The sequence below is a fragment of the Nerophis lumbriciformis genome, linkage group LG11 (genome assembly GCF_033978685.3).
Source record: "Nerophis lumbriciformis linkage group LG11, RoL_Nlum_v2.1, whole genome shotgun sequence".
Taxonomy (NCBI): Eukaryota; Metazoa; Chordata; class Actinopteri; order Syngnathiformes; family Syngnathidae; genus Nerophis; species Nerophis lumbriciformis.
This window is the reverse complement of record NC_084558.2, coordinates 42,013,328-42,032,416: the sequence shown is the minus strand read 5'-3', so window position 1 is coordinate 42,032,416 and position 19,089 is coordinate 42,013,328. Positions and strand designations below refer to the sequence as shown.

Genomic DNA, 19,089 nt, shown 5'->3' with positions numbered 1-19,089 from the left:
CGAGCGTGGTGAAGACTGTCCAAAGAGTACAGTCCAGACGTCTCTCCTCAATTGAGCCAAATTGAATTCTGTCTCTGTTTAATTCCTTGCTTCTTGTCTTGTTTAATAGATGTCATCAGTGTTTGAACCTGACAATTGGTACTTTAGCTTTTAACTTCAAAATAGTGTGCTTTTAACTAGGGGTGTCCTGATCCGATATCCGCAAAAAACAAGTATCACATTATATTCCCTTGCGAGTAAAATCTCCCATATAAGCGCTCTGATCCAAGCAGTCCTGCTGCGTGTTTACTTTTGCAAAGCTGGACTGGCAGATAACATCTAAATGTCCTCCAATAAGCACACAAGGTTGGTCTTTTCTCCTCTTTTCGTCAAAAGGTAAACACGGTACCACTCGGAGCTAGCAGCTACACAACAGCTAAGCACACAATAGCGTACAAGCTCAACATTCTGAACAATTTGCGGTCTAAAACGGCACATTTGTCAACAAAAACAAGTCATTACTTACACATACAAAGTCTAGTTTAAAAGCAGAATAGAAAGTATCGAGTAACAAATGTGTCCGCATAATTCTACTCACCGGTAATTGTCATGAGCTTACCTTTATGAATTATTATTACACTTTTAAAGGCGGCATAAGTCCATTCCATATGGTTAATAATAAATAGTGTAGTGTTTTCATACCTACCGCAGTGCTTATATGAGTATTTTTATTTGATCAAACCTTTTGTAACATTCCACACTACAATGTATGTAAAGTATGTGTGATTTGTGCTGATGTATCGGATCAGTATCAGTGAAAAGTTTATATCGGGACACTCCTATTTTGACAAGGGATAAACATAAACGGTGATGTTCGCTCGGTGCAAAGAGGGTTTTTGTGTCCCAAGTATCTCCAGTGTTATTTACTCCTTAACATGACTGCGAGCGGATGCTGAAAGATCTTGGCAGTCCCTCAAAGACCCCCAGCGTTCCAGCTGGGAAAGGACAGAGTGAATATTAAACGGATACAATTGTGTGAGCCGGGGGAGTTTTGTTTACTTGCCTCTAAAGTAGACGCTTTCCTCTCACGCTAGAGGCCCAGTTATGTCTGGGTTGTGGCAGCTTGTCTCCTTTTTGAGACTTTTCATTTTGAAGTTCTATAGGAGTGTCACCAGAGCTACTGGAATGATGAGAATAACTCAATAATGTTCCTTTTAAAAAAAACACACAAAAAAAAACCCAACATATTTGTCCTGGCTGCAGTTTTTCAGGTTTATCAAACATTGTGTCAGAGTTCATCTGAAGGAATCAGGAAGTGACTTTATTTTTAAAAGAGTGTTATGTCAATGAGAAACTGTACATGGCACCTGTTAGCCTGATGAAAACACGTGTCTATTTTTACTTTAACATATCGCCGAAAACTGTATCACAATATCTGTTTTACATCGGTCGATATCGATAAATATTGATATTTTTCACGACCTATCAAAAATAAGGACCAAGAGATAAATATATTACATTTAAACATTTGTATCTGATTATAATCCCCTCAGCTATCAAGGCAGAAAGGAAAGGAAATGTCAACAAACACATGGAAAACACTCAATGTAAACAAAATTATAAAATCACCTTGAACACTTAACAATAACTTATTAAAATAAAGGTGCGGAAATAAGGAATATGTAAGAAATGCTTAATAAAGTGTAAGAAAATAGTGCAAAGTGTGAAAATGTAAACATAGAGAAACCTGAGAATAACTATTTTCTGCAGGTTTAGTGCCAGGAAGTTACAGCAGTGCTCTAAAGGGTGAGCGCCTTGCATCATTTACAGACCACATTGGTCTCACTTAGGGATGTCCCGATCCAGGTTTTTGCACTTCCGATCCGATACCGATACTGACCGATACCGTTACTGGCCTATCCGAGCATGTATTAAAGTTTAAAGTTATTTAGCCTACTTAGTTGTCAGAATCATGTTGAAAAGGGTTTTAGTACTCTTGATAACAACTAGCCAGCTGAATTAGGGGAGTTTGAATAATACACAATGGTTGGTAACAAGAAAGTGACTTGTTTATTCAAGGATAAACACAAAATAGACAAAATTATACATGACAAACAGAAATGGCATCATTGAACTAGGGCTGGGCGATATGGCCTTTTTTTAATATTGCGATATTTTAAGGCCATATTGCGATACACAATATATATCTCGATAGTTTGCCTTAGCCTTGAATGAACACTTGATGCATATAATCACAGCAGTATGATGATTCTATGTGTTTTGATTGATTGATTGACTTTTATTAGTAGATTGCACAGTCCAGTACATATTCCGTACAATTGACCACTAAATGGGAACACCCGAATAAGTTTTTCAACTTGTTTAAGTCGGGGTCCACTTAAATTGATTCATGATACAGATATATACTATCAGATATATACTATCATCATAATACAGTCATCACACAAGATAATCACATTGAATTATTTACATTATTTATAATCCGGGGTGTGGAGGGGTGCGCCGGATGTAAGTGTCAAAAAGACAGCCAAAAGAGTTTGATATGAGAATAAATCTAAAGTTAAAATATAGGGTAGAAATGCACCCATTTGCAGGAAATGTAGTCTTGATTTTCAAAATGTTCTTTCAAGGCTTGCATGTCTACATTAAAACATTCTTCTTCATACTGCATTAATATATGCTACTTTAAAATTTTCATGCAGAGAAGGAAATCACAACTAAAAAAAATCACTAATTTTTTCATACGGTGTTGATGTGGAAATTTTTGCCTCGGCATTTTGATGGTGTGGACGTGTGGCACCGAATGGAGATAAGCGTCTCGACAGACGTTACAATATTTGAACAATGATGACGAAAACTGTTTTCTCTGTCGTGTCCGTGTGTCGAAAATTGTTATGCGCTTATTTTTTTATTTGATTTTGTGCGTGGCATATAATTGCTATGCGCAGAGGACGCTTGAGCAGTGCGCAATTGCACAGGTGCGCACCTTAGAGGGAACGTTGGTCACACAGCTGAGCTATGTGACCAACATCACAGCTAACCTTAGCCATGCTGCTACGTCTCTGCTGGGAAAGGGCATATACGTATGTGACGTATGACGTGACAGTATGTGACGTATGACGTGACAGTATGTGACGTGTGTAAGAAGGTGCGCTTGCTGTCTGTGAGAGGGAGACACAGGAAAGAGTGAGAAGAGCCTGTCGTGTATGCCAGCAGCTAAAAGCAACTGCGTGAGAATCCACAGACCTGTGGATGTGTTGAAGGTGTGCTGGAAAATGCGGAAAGGAACATAGTAACATAGCAGCAGAAAAGTGGAATGTATTATTTAAATCGGTGCGTTGGAAAACACGGACCGGAGTTTTTTTAAAAACTGGATCTGGATCAGCATTTTCCCATGCCTTGCCGATACACATTTTTTGGCAAATATCGGCGGCCGATCCAATCCAAATATCGGATCGGGACATCCCTAGTCTGACTATGGTCCGTTTGAAAAATGCAAAAAACTTGGTGACTTTTCCTCTTTTATCCACAATTTCTTCACTCTCGGCAACAATCATTTTTACTTTCTCTTCACACTACATGCAAAGATTCAACCGCGAGACAACAACCAAACTCGATAGTTGATAGTAGCAGCATGGGGGGTGGGTAGAGCGGCCGTGCCGGTAACTTGAGGAATCCAGGTTCGATCTCCACTTCTGCCATCCAAGCCACTGCTTTTGGGTCCTTGGGCAAGACACTTCACTAGGGATGATGTTTGTTAATAAATTATCGATTTCGATGCCATTATCGAATCCTCTTATCGAACCGATTCCTTATCGATTCTCTTATCGAATACAGATAGGTTGTTGTGTATGGAAAAAACACACAATACTTGGTTTAACAAAAGCTCACTTATTTTCTAAGAAAAAATTAAATTAAAATAAATAAATATTGACTGTTTTTACCCCAAAAAACGTTTAATAAAATAAATAAATATTGACTGTTAGTGCCCCTTTAAGTGGAACACCGAAGAAAAATACATGCAGGGAAAATCCTGCATTCATTTGTATTGTACAGCACTTTACATTTGAAACAAATCTCAGAGTAATGGTGGTGTTTACTTTTTGCTCCATTACATGTCAGCAAAATACAATTATTAACCTACTTGTATTCGTCTGTGTTCACCAAGTTGAAGGGGAGGAGATTTTTCATCATGATTCTCGTTAGCTTGTGAGTAATGTTGTTACTCTCCTCACTCGCTCTGCGTTATACCTCACTATGGTAAATGGTTTAACGCTCTGTGCTACAGAGCAAACACTGCCCTGGACACTATGGCTGTCATGAATGTCATCATCTGAAATAGGATAACGTTAACATTATCTTCATTCACATCTTGCAAGCACTAGTTTATTAGACAGACCTGCAAACTCTGGAGTGGTGTAGGCTACAAGATACCGTTAACGTTATCAGACACATACCAAAAGGCTAACGTTACCGTTAGCCACTGACTATGCTTAGATACCGTTAGTCTAGCTAACATTACTGCAGTCCTGGTTGACCTAGAGGCTACAAGTGAGCAGATATGGAATTTAACCGGCAACAGTTAATTAACGTTAGTTACTCACCGGTACTATCACTGGGACTGCAGGTTGAAGCAGAGGAAGAGGGGTGTGCTTCGTCATCTCTGTCTCTGCTTCTCCACGACACGTTTCTCTAACCTTCAGGTTATGTACGACCTGAACATGTTTGTTGCACTGCTCCCCTTACAGGAAAGCGAAGCCTGGCAATAATTGCAGATAGCCGTTTCCTCGTCGTATTTCTTGGTAAAGTGAAGCCATGCCTTGGAGCGTTTTTTCCGGTCCATTGTTGTTGATGCTTCTGTATTTGCCGCCGAATGACTGAGCTACGTCATTTCCTGTGACATGCCACAGGACATTTCCTGTGACACGGGATTCGTTCCCAGGGATTCGAATAAAGAACCAAATCTTTTTCTTTACTATAGTGGCTTCGTTAAAGGGGAACATTATCACCAGACCTATGTAAGCGTCAATATATACCTTGATGTTGCAGAAAAAAGACCATATATTTTTTTAAGCGATTTCCGAACTCTAAATGGGTGAATTTTGGCGAATTAAACGCCTTTCTAATATTCGCTCTCGCATCGGGAAGCAATCCGCCATTTTCTCAAACACCGGGTCAAAACAGCTCTGTTATTTTCCGTGTTTTCGACTGTTTTCCGTACCTTGGAGACATCATGCCTCATCGGTGTGTTGTCGGAGGGTGTAACAACACCAACAGGGACGGATTCAAGTTGCACCAGTGGCCCAAAGATGCGAAAGTGGCAAGAAATTGGACGTTTGTTACGCACACTTTACCGACGAAAGCTATGCTACGACAGAGATGGCAAGAATGTGTGGATATCCTGCGACACTCAAAGCAGATGCATTTCCAACGATAAAGTCAAAGAAATCTGCCGCCAGACCCCCATCGAATCTGCCGGAGTGTGTGAGCAATTCAGGGACAAAGGACATCGGTAGCACGGCAAGCAATGGCGGCAGTTTGTTCCCGCAGACGAGCGAGCTAAACCCCCTGGATGTCTTGTCTTACACACCGTCCCTTATGCAACCGAAGATGATCAAGAGAAGAATATCGACCCTAGCTTCCCTGGCCTGCTGACATGAGGGTATGTCTACAGAATATATTAATTGATGAAAATTGGACTGTCTGCACTCTCAAAGTGCATTTTGTTGCCAAATGTATTTCATATGCTGTAAACCTAGTTCATAGTTGTTAGTTTCCTTTAATGCCAAACAAACACATACCAATCGTTGGTTAGAAGGCGATCGCCGAATTCGTCCTCGCTTTCTACCGCGTCGCTGGCTGTTGTGTCGTTTTCGTCGGTTTCGCTTGCATACGTTTCAAACCGATATGGCTCAATAGCTTCAGTTTCTTCTTCAATTTCGTTTTCGCTACCTGCCTCCACACTACAACCATCCGTTTCAATACATGCGTAATCTGTTGAATCGCTTAAGCCGCTGAAATCCGAGTCTGAATCCGAGCTAATGTCGCTATAGCTTGCTGTTCTTTCCGCCATGTTTGTTTGTGTTGGCTTGACTATGTGACGTCACAGGAAAATGGACGGGTGGTTAAAATCAGGCACTTTGAAGCTTTTTTTAGGGATATTGCGTGATGGGTAAAATTTTGAAAAAAACTTCGAAAATTATAATAAGCCACTGGGAACTGATTTTTAATGGTTTTAACAATTCTGAAATTGTGATAATGTTCCTCTTTAACGGGAACCGTTTCTCAAAAGGGATTCGAATCCATGGAATCGGTTCTTTTCTTATCGAACAATCGGGAGAACCGGTTTTCGAACATCATCCCTACACTTCACCCTTGCTCTGTAGGCTCAAATTGGCAGCCACGCTTCCCTCAGTCAGTTGTGAATGTGAAGTAAATGACTGATGGGTTCTCACTTGTTTGCATGTCACTTCCTGTGTTGCTCGGTGACCAGAGAGCGAGTGCCTTTGTTCATGTCACCAACCTTGCTTTGCAGTTTCTGTTGAATTATATAGACGAAAAAATACATAACAAAAACATCAAAAGAAGAAAAAAATATTGAATATTTTATCGAGTGCATTTATCGAACACGATGACATGTCTAATGTGATATACACTGGTATCGTTTTATCGTCCAGCCCTATAAATAACTTACGTTGAAATGTTTTAAAAGCGCTATTCAAAAAGCTAGATCACAAGTCACTACCTTTTTTGACTGCTACCTCACTCTGTCATCCGTTAGTTTTGCCTCGCATCATTTTAATGTATTGGCACTAAACCTGCAAATCTCGCTTCTTTCTCGCGGTCTGAATGAAGCAATCCCTGCAGAGTTTTCCTTTGTTTCTGACCTAGACTGAAGGTTTTTTCGTTTGCATTTGCAGCTGTGGACTTCTTCAACCAGATCAACATGCTGTACGGGACTATCACAGACTTCTGCACGGAAGAGAGCTGCCCCGTCATGTCTGCCGGTCCAAAGTAAGTCCTTCAAAGCAGTTTGACCTAAAAAGGAACTCCGCCTTTTTTGGGGGAATTTTGCCTATCATTCAAAATCCCTTTCCAAGACTTTCTTTTTTAATGCATTTAAACTCGTAATATACGGCAAACACAAACTCCATTTACATCTCATGAATATTAATCAAGTATTAGCGATATCGTTATGACAAGCTCTAGCGCCGAGGAACTACTTTTAGCAGCGCAGTGATCAAAGCGCGCGAACAAACTTATGAAGTTATTGACAAACTGAATCAGGGATCATCTCTAACTTGTTAAAAGTTCATTTTTGATTAAAAAAAAATGGCTCTCACCTGTATAGTAGAAGGATGTAGCCATAAATTGAGAAGTTGATCAAATTTGACATTTAACTTAGATATGACGAGAAAACCCAAAAAGACACCCGTTTTAGGGACGTTGCAAGATTATGAATAATTCTTTATTCAAACAGGAAGATATAAACATCCCGCCTGACATTGTACAGTAAGTGATTGTTTTATTTTTCATGTAGTTTGTATTTCTTGTTTAGCACTTATCAATAGAGATGTCCGATAATGGCTTTTTTGCCGATATCCGATATCCCGATATCGTCCAACTCTTAAATACCGATTCCGATATCAACCGAAACCGATATATACAGTCGTGGAATTAACACATTATTATGCCTAATTTTGTTGTGATGCCCCGCTGGATGCATTAAACAATGTAACAAGGTTTTCCAAAATAAATCAACCCAAGTTATGGAAAAAAATGCCAACATGGCACTGCCATATTTATTATTGAAGTCACAAAGTGCATTATTTTTTTTAACATGCCTCAAAACAGCAGCTTGAAATTTGGGACATGCTCTCCCTGAGATAATCCTGATACCCACTACAACTATGGGAAATACTAACATGCCTCAAAGCAGCAGCTTGGAATTTGGGACAGAGCATGAGGAGGTTGAGGTGGGCGGGGTTGAGGCGGCGGGGGGGTGTATATTGTAGCGTCCCGGAAGAGTTAGTGCTGCAAGGGGTGCTGGGTATTTGTTCTGTTGTGTTTTTTGTTGTGTTACGGTGCGGATGTTCTCCCGAAATGTGTTTGTCATTCTTGTTTGGTGTGGGTTCACAGTGTGGCGCATATTTGTAACAGTGTTAAGTTGTTTGTACAGCCACCCTCAGTGTGACCTGTATGGCTGTTGACCAAGTATGCTTGCATTCACTTGTGTGTGTGAAAAGCCGTAGATATTATGTGACTGGGCCGGCACACAAAGGCAGTGCCTTTAAGGTTTATTGGCGCTCTGTACTTCTCCCTACGTCCGTGTACCACTCCGTACAGCGGCGTTTTAAAAAGTCATACATTTTACTTTTTGAAACCGATACCGATAATTTCCGATATCACATTTTAAAGCATTTATCGGCCGATAATATCGTCAGTCCAATATTATCGGACATCTCTACTTATCAATACTACTAATTGCTGGATCTGTTCATCACTCAGCTTCTAAAACATGTAGCTCATCCTCCTCATATTCAGGTTGAAAAATATAAGGTTCTGGATGATTATTCGTCCCAAAATAGTTTTCGTTGTCTCTCAAGAAGTCTGCCATGATTAGTGTTGTTGTTTTTTGTTTGAGGAAATAGCAAACATTTTGATGCGTCTGTGATATTAATACGCCGTTTTTTTGCTTAAAATTATCAAAGTACATAAGTATTACATGTTATTAAGCATGTTACTACATTACATACTGTATATACTTATAGCATGTATATAAAACCTTGATGGCGGTTTTATCTTTTTCAGAGCGCTTTATAGGCAGAATTGATGCAATGATTTGATGACTCCCATCACCTCTGTTGTTAGTTGACTTTTGCTAGCATTTTTTTACAAGTTAGAATGCATTAAAAAACAACAACGTGTTAGTCTTACAAAAGGATTGTGAATGATAGACAAAAAAAAAAAAGTGCAGTTCCCCTTTTATTTGTCGGCTTATTTCCTCCAACGCATCCACCGACTCCCAATGATTTGCTTAAAGTCTAAAACAAACTTCAGTTCTTGTGTCCACAGGAAATGCCTTAATTATTCGTCGACTGTGCCTCTGCAGGTACGAGTATCACTGGGCCGACGGGACCAACATCAAGAAGCCGATCAAATGCTCCGCCCCCAAGTACATTGATTACCTGATGACCTGGGTGCAAGACCAGCTTGATGACGAGACGCTCTTCCCCTCCAAGATCGGTATGTTGCTGTTCTTGTTCGCCGTACGCTGCCTTAAAATACACCCCCACTGGCGACGTCATCCCTTAGGTTAGGTTAGATTAGACCAGGGGTCGGCAACTCAAAACATTGAAAGAGCCATATTGGACCAAAAATACAAAAAAAACGAATTTGTCTGGAGCCACCAAATTTAAAAGCCTTATATAAATGTTACAATGAAGGCAACACTTGACGTGTTTGTATTAGCTATAATAGCCTACTATCAAAATGACTATGTCTCGCAGGCTGACGCAAATCTTTGTTGACAGAAATGTTGACATTTTAATATTTATCCTACACATTTTTACAACATTGGAAAACAGTACAACGGAGGCTTCTCAGAGGGTGAGATAACTCTTGGAAATTACTGGCTTAGAATGGCCAAAGGTATAGATGTGTGTGTCCAAGTTAAAGGAAACGCCAGGCTGTCTTCTAATGTATTTATTACAATCTTTGCAAGCTCGGTACAAGTAACACAAAATAACTGAGAAATACTGCATAAAGTATATCTCATATTTTCTATGTATCAGTTTTTACCCCAAAAAAATATTATCAGTTTTGATCATTATTGATTGGAAAGTATGTTCTAGATCAGTGGTTCTCAAATGGGGGTACGCGTACCCTTGGGGGCACTTGAAGGTATGCCAAGGGGTACGTGAGATTTTTTTTTAATGTCTGTCAAAAAGAACTGTGAAAAGAAATGCAACAATGCAATATTCAGTGTTGACAGCTAGATTTTTGTGGACATGTTCCATAAATATTGATGTTAAAGATGTATTATTTTGTGAAGAAATGTTTAGAATTAAGTTCATGAATCCAGAGGGATCTCTATTACAATCCCCAAAGAGGGCACTTTAAGTTGATGATTACTTCTATGTGTAGAAATCTTTATTTATAATTGAATCACTTGTTTATTTTTCAACAAGTTTTTAGGTTTTTTTATATATTTTTTTCCAAATACCGTATTTTTCGGAGTATAAGTTGCACCGGAGTATAAGTCGCACCTGCCGAAAATGCATAATAAAAAAGGAAAAAAACATATATAAGTCGCACTGGAGAAACTATGAAAAAAACTGCGACTTATAGTCCGAAAAATACGGTAGTTCAAGAAGGACCACAACAAATGAGCAATATTTTGCACTGCTATACAATTTAATAAATCATAAACTGATGACATAGTGCTGTATTTTACTTCTTTATCTCCTTTTTTCAACCAAAAATGCTTTGCTCTGATTAGGGGGTACTTGAATTAAAACAATGTACATATTTGTACATGTCATATTTGCTGATGTTGCTCTATTGTTGTTGTTGTTGTTGTTTGCTGTTGTTGTTTTTGTCTCTCTGTCTAATCCCCCTCTTGTCCCCACAATTTCCCCCTCTGTCTTCTTTTTTTTCTCTTTCTATCCCCTCCTGCTCCGGCCCGGCTGCACTAAATGATAATATAAATACATTTAATAAAGTCAAATACAAATAAGGCAACAAGAGAAGTATCCTACACTTCTCTTTTGTAAAGTAAATCTGAACAGCCGACATGGGCATCTACATCAACTATATGATTTGCCTGAGAAGCTGGACAGGACACAAAAAAAAAAAAAAAACAATGTTCACAGGGGGTACATCACTGAAAAAAGGTTGAGAACCACTGTTCTAGATGTCATTGATTTATAAAGGTACAATACATAATAATGAACATTTGACATGTAAATATGTGAGATTATGGCTGATTTACATTTCCAGTCCCTCGGCAGATGGATGTTAAAATGGGTGAACACTTAAAAAAAAAAAAATTCATGAGGAATGCACACTATATATTTTTAATTATCCATTATTTTTTCATGTATATTTGACTGTAGTTTATGCACACATTTCTTTGTGGCTGGCTTTGTGGCAGCTTCTTTCTCAACAGGTATCTTGGTAGACTTTTACAATCCAGTCGTAGCGATGCTGGCAAAGGTTTGACGTGTTGAAGCGTGATGGTTTTTTTTTTCCCCCTCCTCGCAGAATCTTTGCTCAGCGTGTGGTGCGAGTAGCTCGCCAAATGTCTTCCTCTGAAACAATGAAGACGTCCCAGGCAATCGACGCCATGTTTGTTTACAATGAGCTCAGGGAAGGTATTTGACCTCCTTCGAGGAAAGGAGTGCTTGATTTGCTCACCCTAGCCCAACTACAGCACAGTATGTCCAATAGGGATGTCCGATAATATCGGGCTGCCGATATTATCGGCCAATAAATGCTTTAAAATGTAATATCGGAAATTCTCGGTATCGGTTTCAAAAAGTAAAATGTATGACTTTTTAAACCGCTGCTGTGTACACGGGCGTAAGGAGAAGTACAGAGCGCCAATAAACCTTAAAGGCACTTCCTTTGCGTGCCGGCCCAGTCACATAATATCTATGGCTTTTCACACGCACAACTGAATGCAAGGCATATTTGGTCAATAGCCATACAGGTCACACTGAGGGTGGCCGTTAACACTGTTACAAATATGCGCCACACTGTGAACCCACACCAAACAAGAATGACAAACACATTTCGGGAGAACATTCGCACCGTAACACAACATAAACACAACAGAACAAATACCCAGAACCCCTTGCAGCATTAACTCTTCCGCGACGCTACTATATACACCCACCCCACCTCAACCTCCTCATGCTCTTTCAGGAAGAGCATGTCCCAAATTCCAAGCTGCTGTTTTGAGGCATGTTAAAAAAAATAATGCACTTTGTGACTTCAATAATAAATATGGCAGTGCCATGTTGGCATTTTTTTTTCCATAACCTGAGTTGATTTATTTTGGAAAACCTTGTTACATTGTTTCATGCATCCAGCGGGGCATCACAACAAAATTAGGCATAATAATGTGTTAATTCCACGACTGTATATATCGGTACCGGTTGATATCGGAATCGGTAATTAAGAGTTAAACAATATCGGAATATCGGATATCGGCAAAAAAGCCATTGTCGGACATCTCTAATGTCCAATATTGCCTCATTAGAGGGTTTTAAAAAAAATCTAAGATCTTTTTTAATGCCCAAATTCCCCAAATCGGCCCAATAATTATCTGTCCGATATTTATCGTGTACCTGTAGTTTGCAATGGTAGAACTCTGGTACTTCAGAGCATTTCCTCCCACCCCCACCAAGGACTGTATTCAATGCTGGACTCTAGAAAGAGGTTCCGCAGCCTTCGTAGCAGAACCTGGCAGCCATAAGACTCTTGAACGCATCATAATAATCCCCTCAATTCCCCCCAAAAATGGATTAACTTGCTGGAATATAAAGACAATATAACATACATCCATAAACGTGGATGCATATGAAAAAGTGCAATATATTTATCTGTACAGTAATCTATTTATTTATATCTGCACCTTATTGCTCTTTTATCCTGCACTACCATGAGCTAATGTAGGGGTAGGGAACCTATGGCTGTAGAGCCAGATCTGGCTCTCAGATAAATCTTAGCTGACATTGCTTAACACGATAAGTAATGAATAATTCCGCTGGTAATCACAATGTTAAAAATAACGTTCAAAATATAAAACATTCTCATGCATTTTAATCCATCCATCCGTTTTCTACCGCACCTGTTCAAGAAATAACAATGTTATTAAAAAGAATTAGAGACTTATTATACTCTAAAAATGTTGGTCTTACTTAAAAAATGCACGCATTTAGTTGTCCATCCATCCATCCATTTTCTACCGCTTGTCCCTTTTTGGGATCGCGGGGGGTCGCCGGAGCCTATCTCAGCTGCAGTCGGACGGTAGGCGGTAGAGATGCGCGGATAGGCAATTATTTCATCCGCAACCACATCACAAAAGTCGTCAACCATCCGCCATCCACCCGAACCAACATTTTATCAAAACCACACCCGCCCGCACCCGCCCGTTGTTATATATCTAATATAGACAATGCAAGGCATTAGTGAGGTTATAAAGCTTTTGCCTGTTAAAGAAAGGAGACTGATCCAATGTAGCAGAGACATTCAATGTGTGCCACGCATTAGTGGCTAAGAGATATTAATGCGTGATAATATTATTTATCATTATTATAATATTATTGTCATTTCCAGTAAGAAAGTGTTGACTATTGTTGCCAATGCCCTCAGATCAGGAGTGCGTTCCTCACACTTTGTGTGCGCAGTTGCAGCAAGCAGAACGAGGCTTTTAAGAAGTTAAAAAAATGTTTTAGAAAGACTAGGCCTATATTTTCGTTAGGTAAAAAAAATGTTCTGAATTTATTTCAATGAATATTAACTTGTTAACGTTATAATGCTCAAATAGGGACAAGGGCGGGGTGCAGAGTGAAGCAGTGAACAATTTCGCGACAAAGATGAACCTTTATTGATTGATATGTAGCCATGACAAAATTTCAGACAATCTCCATTGTCAACGACAGGCAGGAAAATAAAGATACACACATAGCCTATGTTCTAGGCATAGGCATAGGCTCATACGTTTTTAAGTTGAAATAAAAAAATAAATAAAAAATGTGCCTCATAAGCCTTAGGCTGTCAATCACGTGCACAAACTTAAATTATACAATAACATATGTATGTCATCCCTATTTAAACAAAAATAAATAAAATAAATAATAATAATAAATTACCTGCAACTTATTGGCCAAGGCAAATAGCTGAAGGGGGGAAATCAAACCCATCAGACTGCACTTTATCATCAAACTTGAATTATAATGAAAATAGACGGTCGCGACAAACAAAGCAGGCTAAATAGCCTTACATTGTCACCAATCGGAGATGCGCTTCACTTGAAAGCGAGGCCAAATAATTATTCACACATAGTAGTATGTCTCGAATAGAAAAAAAACACAATAAACAACGCAATTGCATTAATTCCTTTGCATTGTAGTGCGCCCAAACAACACGTAACCATCAAAATTATTTAGCTGACCGAACTCAATATAGGTTAGACATGGGCTTATTTGGTATAGCCTATAGGTAACGTAGACTAATTAGTTTAACATATCCAACCGTATGTCTACTTACCTTTTTTTTTGTTAGCACTATGCAGGAATAAAATGTCATCTACAGTGCCAGGATTCATGCGAGAGCGCCTGGCCTCTAAAATGCGCCCTGCTGCGCTGAAGGAGCGCTCACTTGCGGCACTTGTTGCTGGGACGCGGTGCCTGATGAATAATTGACTGTTTCAAAGAGTGCTGCTCGTTTTTCGTATGTGGGTAACAACATTTAACTATGTATATATATTTTTGAATTGGTTCAACCGCCAACCGCCCGCATCTATTTATAATCTATTTTTACCCGCCCGACCCGCGGTTTATCCGCGGACTCCGCGCTTGTGTCCGCAAACCGCGCATCTCTAGTAGGCGGGGTACAACCTGGACAAGTCGCCACCTCATCACAGGTCCAACACAGACAGACAACATTCACACTCACATTCTCACACTAGGGCCAATTTAGTGTTGCCAATCAACCTATCCCCAGGGTGAATGTCTTTGGGGGTGGGAGGAAGCCGGAGTACCCGGAGGGAACCCACGCAGTCACGGGGAGAACATGCAAACTCCACACAGAAAGATCCCGAGCGCAGGATCGAACCCCGGACCTTCGAATTGTGAGGCAGATGCACTAACCCCATTACCCACCGTACTGCCCGCATTTAGTTGTATTCAGTGTTAAAAAATATGATATGGCTCTCACAGAAATACATTTTAAAATATTTGGCTGTCATGGCTCTCTCAGCCAAAAAGGTTCCTGACCCATGAGCTAATGCAAGAAAATGTAATGTCGTTCTTATCTGTACTGTAAAATTCAAATTTGAATGACAGTAAAAAGGAAGTGTAAGTCTAATTTGAATGCCAAAGCACAGCCACACAAAACACACATGCATATTTTGACGCTAGTGTGAGGTGAGAGACTAACTTTTACATCTTCACATTTTTTAGCAAGCTCTGCCAACTTGCCACTGAATGCTTACACAACCTCCAGTCCCAACTAGCCGAGGCTTGTGGAGTCGGGTGGAGGCCCAGTGAAGCTCTGGGCAGCAGCCAGCTCAAACAAATGTGTTCCTCAATGCATGAAGATGTTCCGCGCTCTACTGTTCACTTTGTGGCCAGCAGCACCTTGAAACTGATGGTCAGGAAAGAGCCCCTGCAAAGGCTAAAGACCGGAAAGCTGCTGTGGACTTTTCACTTAGTCGCCAAAAACGACGCGCGCCACATCCGTTGTGACAACATCAGAATTTCGTAACCCCAGCTGTGCGTGTGACACATCATTTGGCATGAGCGCGTGCGACAACGTGGTTTAGTGAGCGGCTGCTTGCACTTCCCCGAAATCGTGCAGCAGCCTGTCTGCCGCCATCCACTTCTGCTCACGATGTTTGATTAGTTCTTTTCAATGTGACATTTTCGAACAAGAGGACACAGCCCACGTTTCGAGCATTTTATTCTATCTTGTCAAGAGACAATAATAGCACACTGGTGTCCAAACCTTTTCCACTCAGAGCGGCACACCAACTACAAAACCCAAAACCAGTGAAGTTGGCACGTTGTGTAATTCTTAAATTAAAAACAGAATACAATGATTTGCAAATCCTTTTCAACCTATATTCAATTGAATAGACTGCAAAGACAAGCTAGAAAAATTGTAATATTACATATATCGTCTAATTCAGCAATATATATTTTTTATTTTATAGTTGCTAGATAACTTAAATTCATTTGTATTGTTGTCTGACTGCGTTTCTTTAATGAGATTCATTTTTTCACATTGACGATATTTTATCAACGTATATCCTATATGAAAAAACTTCTTACAACATGCATTTTCTGCCAATCTTCCAGAAGCGCACCTACAAAACCCAAAACCAGTGAAGTTGGCACGTTGTGTAAATGGTAAATAAAAACAGAATACAATTATTTGCAAATACTTTTCAATTTATATTCAATTGAATAGACTGCAAAGACAAAATACTTAATGTGTGAACTGAGAAACTTAATTTTTTTTGCAAATGACCATTAACTTAGAATTTAATGGCAGCAACACATTGCAAAAAAGTTGGCCCAGGGGCATTTTTACCACTGTGTTACATGGCCTTTCCTTTTAACAACACTCAGTAAACGTTTGGGAACTGAGGAGACCAATTTTTGAAGCTTTTCAGGTGGAATTCTTTCCCATTCTTGCTTGATGTACAGCTTAAGTTGTTCAACAGTCCGGGGTCTCAGTTTTGGTATTTTAGGCTTCATAATGCGCCACACATTTTCAACGGGAGACAGGTCTGGACTACAGGCAGGCCAGTCTAGTACCCACACTCTTTTACTATGAAGCCACACTGTTGTCACACGTGGCTTGGCATTGTCTTGCTGAAATAAGCAGGGGCGTCCATGATAACGTTGCTTGGATGGCAACATATGTTGCTCCAAAACCTGTATGTACCTTTCAGCATTAATGGTGCTTTCACAGATGTGTAAGTTACCCATGCCTTGGGCACTATCCATCCATCCATTTTCTACCGCTTATTCCCTTTGGGGTCGCGGGGGGCGCTGGAGCCTATCTCAGCTACAATCGGGCGGAAGGCGGGGTACACCCTGGACAAGTCGCCACCTCATCGCAGGGCGCCTTGGGCACTAATAAATAATAAATGATAAATGGATTATACTTGTATAGCGCTTTTCTACCTTCAAGGTACTCAAAGCGCTTTGACAGTATTTCCACATTTACCCATTCACACACACATTCACACACTGATGGTGGTAGCTGCCATGCAAGGCGCTAACCAGCAGCCATCAGGAGCAAGGGGTGAAGTGTCTTGCCCAAGGACACAACGGACGTGAATAGGATGGTAGAAGGTGGGGATTGAACCCCAGTAACCAGCAACCCTCCAATTGCTGGCACAGCCACTCTACCAACTTCGCCACGCCGTCCCCCCCATACCATCACATATGCTGGCTTTTGATCTTTGCGCCTATAACAGTAATTTCTCCAGATTCTCTGAACCTTTTGATGATATAACGGACCATAGATGGTGAAATCCCTAAATTCCTTGCAATAGCTGGTTGAGAAATGTTGTTCTTAAACTGTTGGACAATTTGCTCACGCATTTGTTCACAAAGTGGTGACCCTCGCCCCATCCTTGTTTGTGAATTACTGAGCATTTCATGGAATCTACTTTTATACCCAATCATGGCACCTACCTGTTCCCAAATAGCCTGTTCACCAGTGGGATGTTCCAAATAAGTGTTTGATGAGCATTCCGCAACTTTCTCAGTCTTTTTGCCACTTGTGCCAGCTTTTTTTAAACATGTCGCAGGCATCAAATTCCAAATGAGCTCATATTTGCAAAAAATAACAAAGTTTACCAGTTCGAAAGTTAAGTATCTTGTCTTTGCAGTCTATTCAATTAAATATAGGTTTAAAAGGATTTGCAAATCATTGCGAACCCAAAAGGGACAAGCGGTAAGAAATGGATGGATGAATGTATTGTGTTTTTATTTACCATTTACACAACATGCCAACTTCACTGGTTTCGGGTTTTGTACTTTGATACATTTTGTGCATTAAAAATGCTACAACCAATCAGTCTGAACAAAACATTAAGATCTCAGCTGTTCTTTTTAGATGGCAAAATAGTTGACTATTGCATTTAAGAGCCTATTTATAAGCAGAGTATTGTTTTGTTTTGATGTACTGGGAGGTAATAGAACAATGCTGTTCTTTTTCCAATTTACTGTACCTCTCGAGATGGGATTTATGGCTCTTTGAAGAGAGGAGCCGTTTCTTTTGAAAAAGCCTTTCAATAAACTGTCTCGTTATTATAGTTTTTTATAGTTCTTTTTATCAAGGAAACAATCAATGGTAGCAGTTATAAGATAAGATGTGGATCAGAATAATTTCAGTGTACTCTAAAATTACTGAAATCTGAAATAATGGCTATAATTTTGTTGTTGTTACTGTAAACATTCCAAAAGGTGGTGCTATATCCCCGTGCTTTGACAGTGACGTCATTATTTTGAATTTTCCCTCACCCAAAACAAGAGCATTTTAACAATATAGAAATAAATACACAAATAATGAGTAAGAACCAAATGTACTTATGAGTATAAAAAGTTTAAATAAAACAGGAATATTAATGAGAAAATAATAAAAATGTGAATACACAATAGTACGACTTGAAATACTTAACATATCAGAAAAATGAACCAGAAAAGTGAATCAAAATATTTTTTATTAAAAAAAAGTACACCCAAATGCTGCAATGTTTGACTAATTTTCTAGTGCGGGTACCTTTTTGGATGGGTAATTGCCGACGCTGTACCTGCATGTGCATACAAAAACGACTGCGAATCGGTTCTAATTGTTCACTTAAAAGAGCCGTTTAGAAGACTTGATTGGTTTGCGAACATCACCTCTCCAGTTCACTCTTAGCAGCTGATACTGCTTTTTAAATCTGTGCAAAAAGATGTTAAAGCACAGTGATCCTACATACTTGACACACTTGAAACACTTTTCCATAAAGTAGGCCATTTAAAATACTTTGTCTCTTTTTTTATTTTGTTTTTTTTATCGTGTTATCAAATAAGTATCGAGAATTCATTCTGAAATTTAGGTATCATGACAACTGTACTGTAAAGTATAGTCCAGTTTAATTTTTACATGGTAGTATTGTCTGTAGACAAAATATGCTACCAAAATGACTTACTTTTGGGGAGAGGCCACTGAAAATCAAAACTGAAAAGATGGTTTTGAATAATAGCAACTCACTTTCACCCTCTTCTGTGTCCAAGGTGTCCCCTTCAAGCGCAACTTCATGTCGGTGGCCAAGACCATACTGAAGCGCCTGTTCCG

The 19,089-nt window shown here is 39.6% G+C and overlaps 1 protein-coding gene across 1 annotated transcript in view; it reads left to right on the top strand.

Moving 5' to 3' along the window:
* Positions 1 to 19,089, top strand: part of LOC133610358 (MOB kinase activator 1B) — a 51,800-nt gene that overhangs the window by 21,074 nt on the left and 11,637 nt on the right. Inside the window, exons 3-5 of the mRNA XM_061966547.2 lie at positions 6,921 to 7,014; positions 9,113 to 9,246; positions 19,029 to 19,089. The exon at positions 19,029 to 19,089 is cut by the window's right edge and continues 103 nt beyond it. Of these exons, the coding sequence (XP_061822531.1) occupies positions 6,921 to 7,014; positions 9,113 to 9,246; positions 19,029 to 19,089 (289 nt within the window). The remainder of the gene's footprint in view (positions 1 to 6,920; positions 7,015 to 9,112; positions 9,247 to 19,028) is intronic.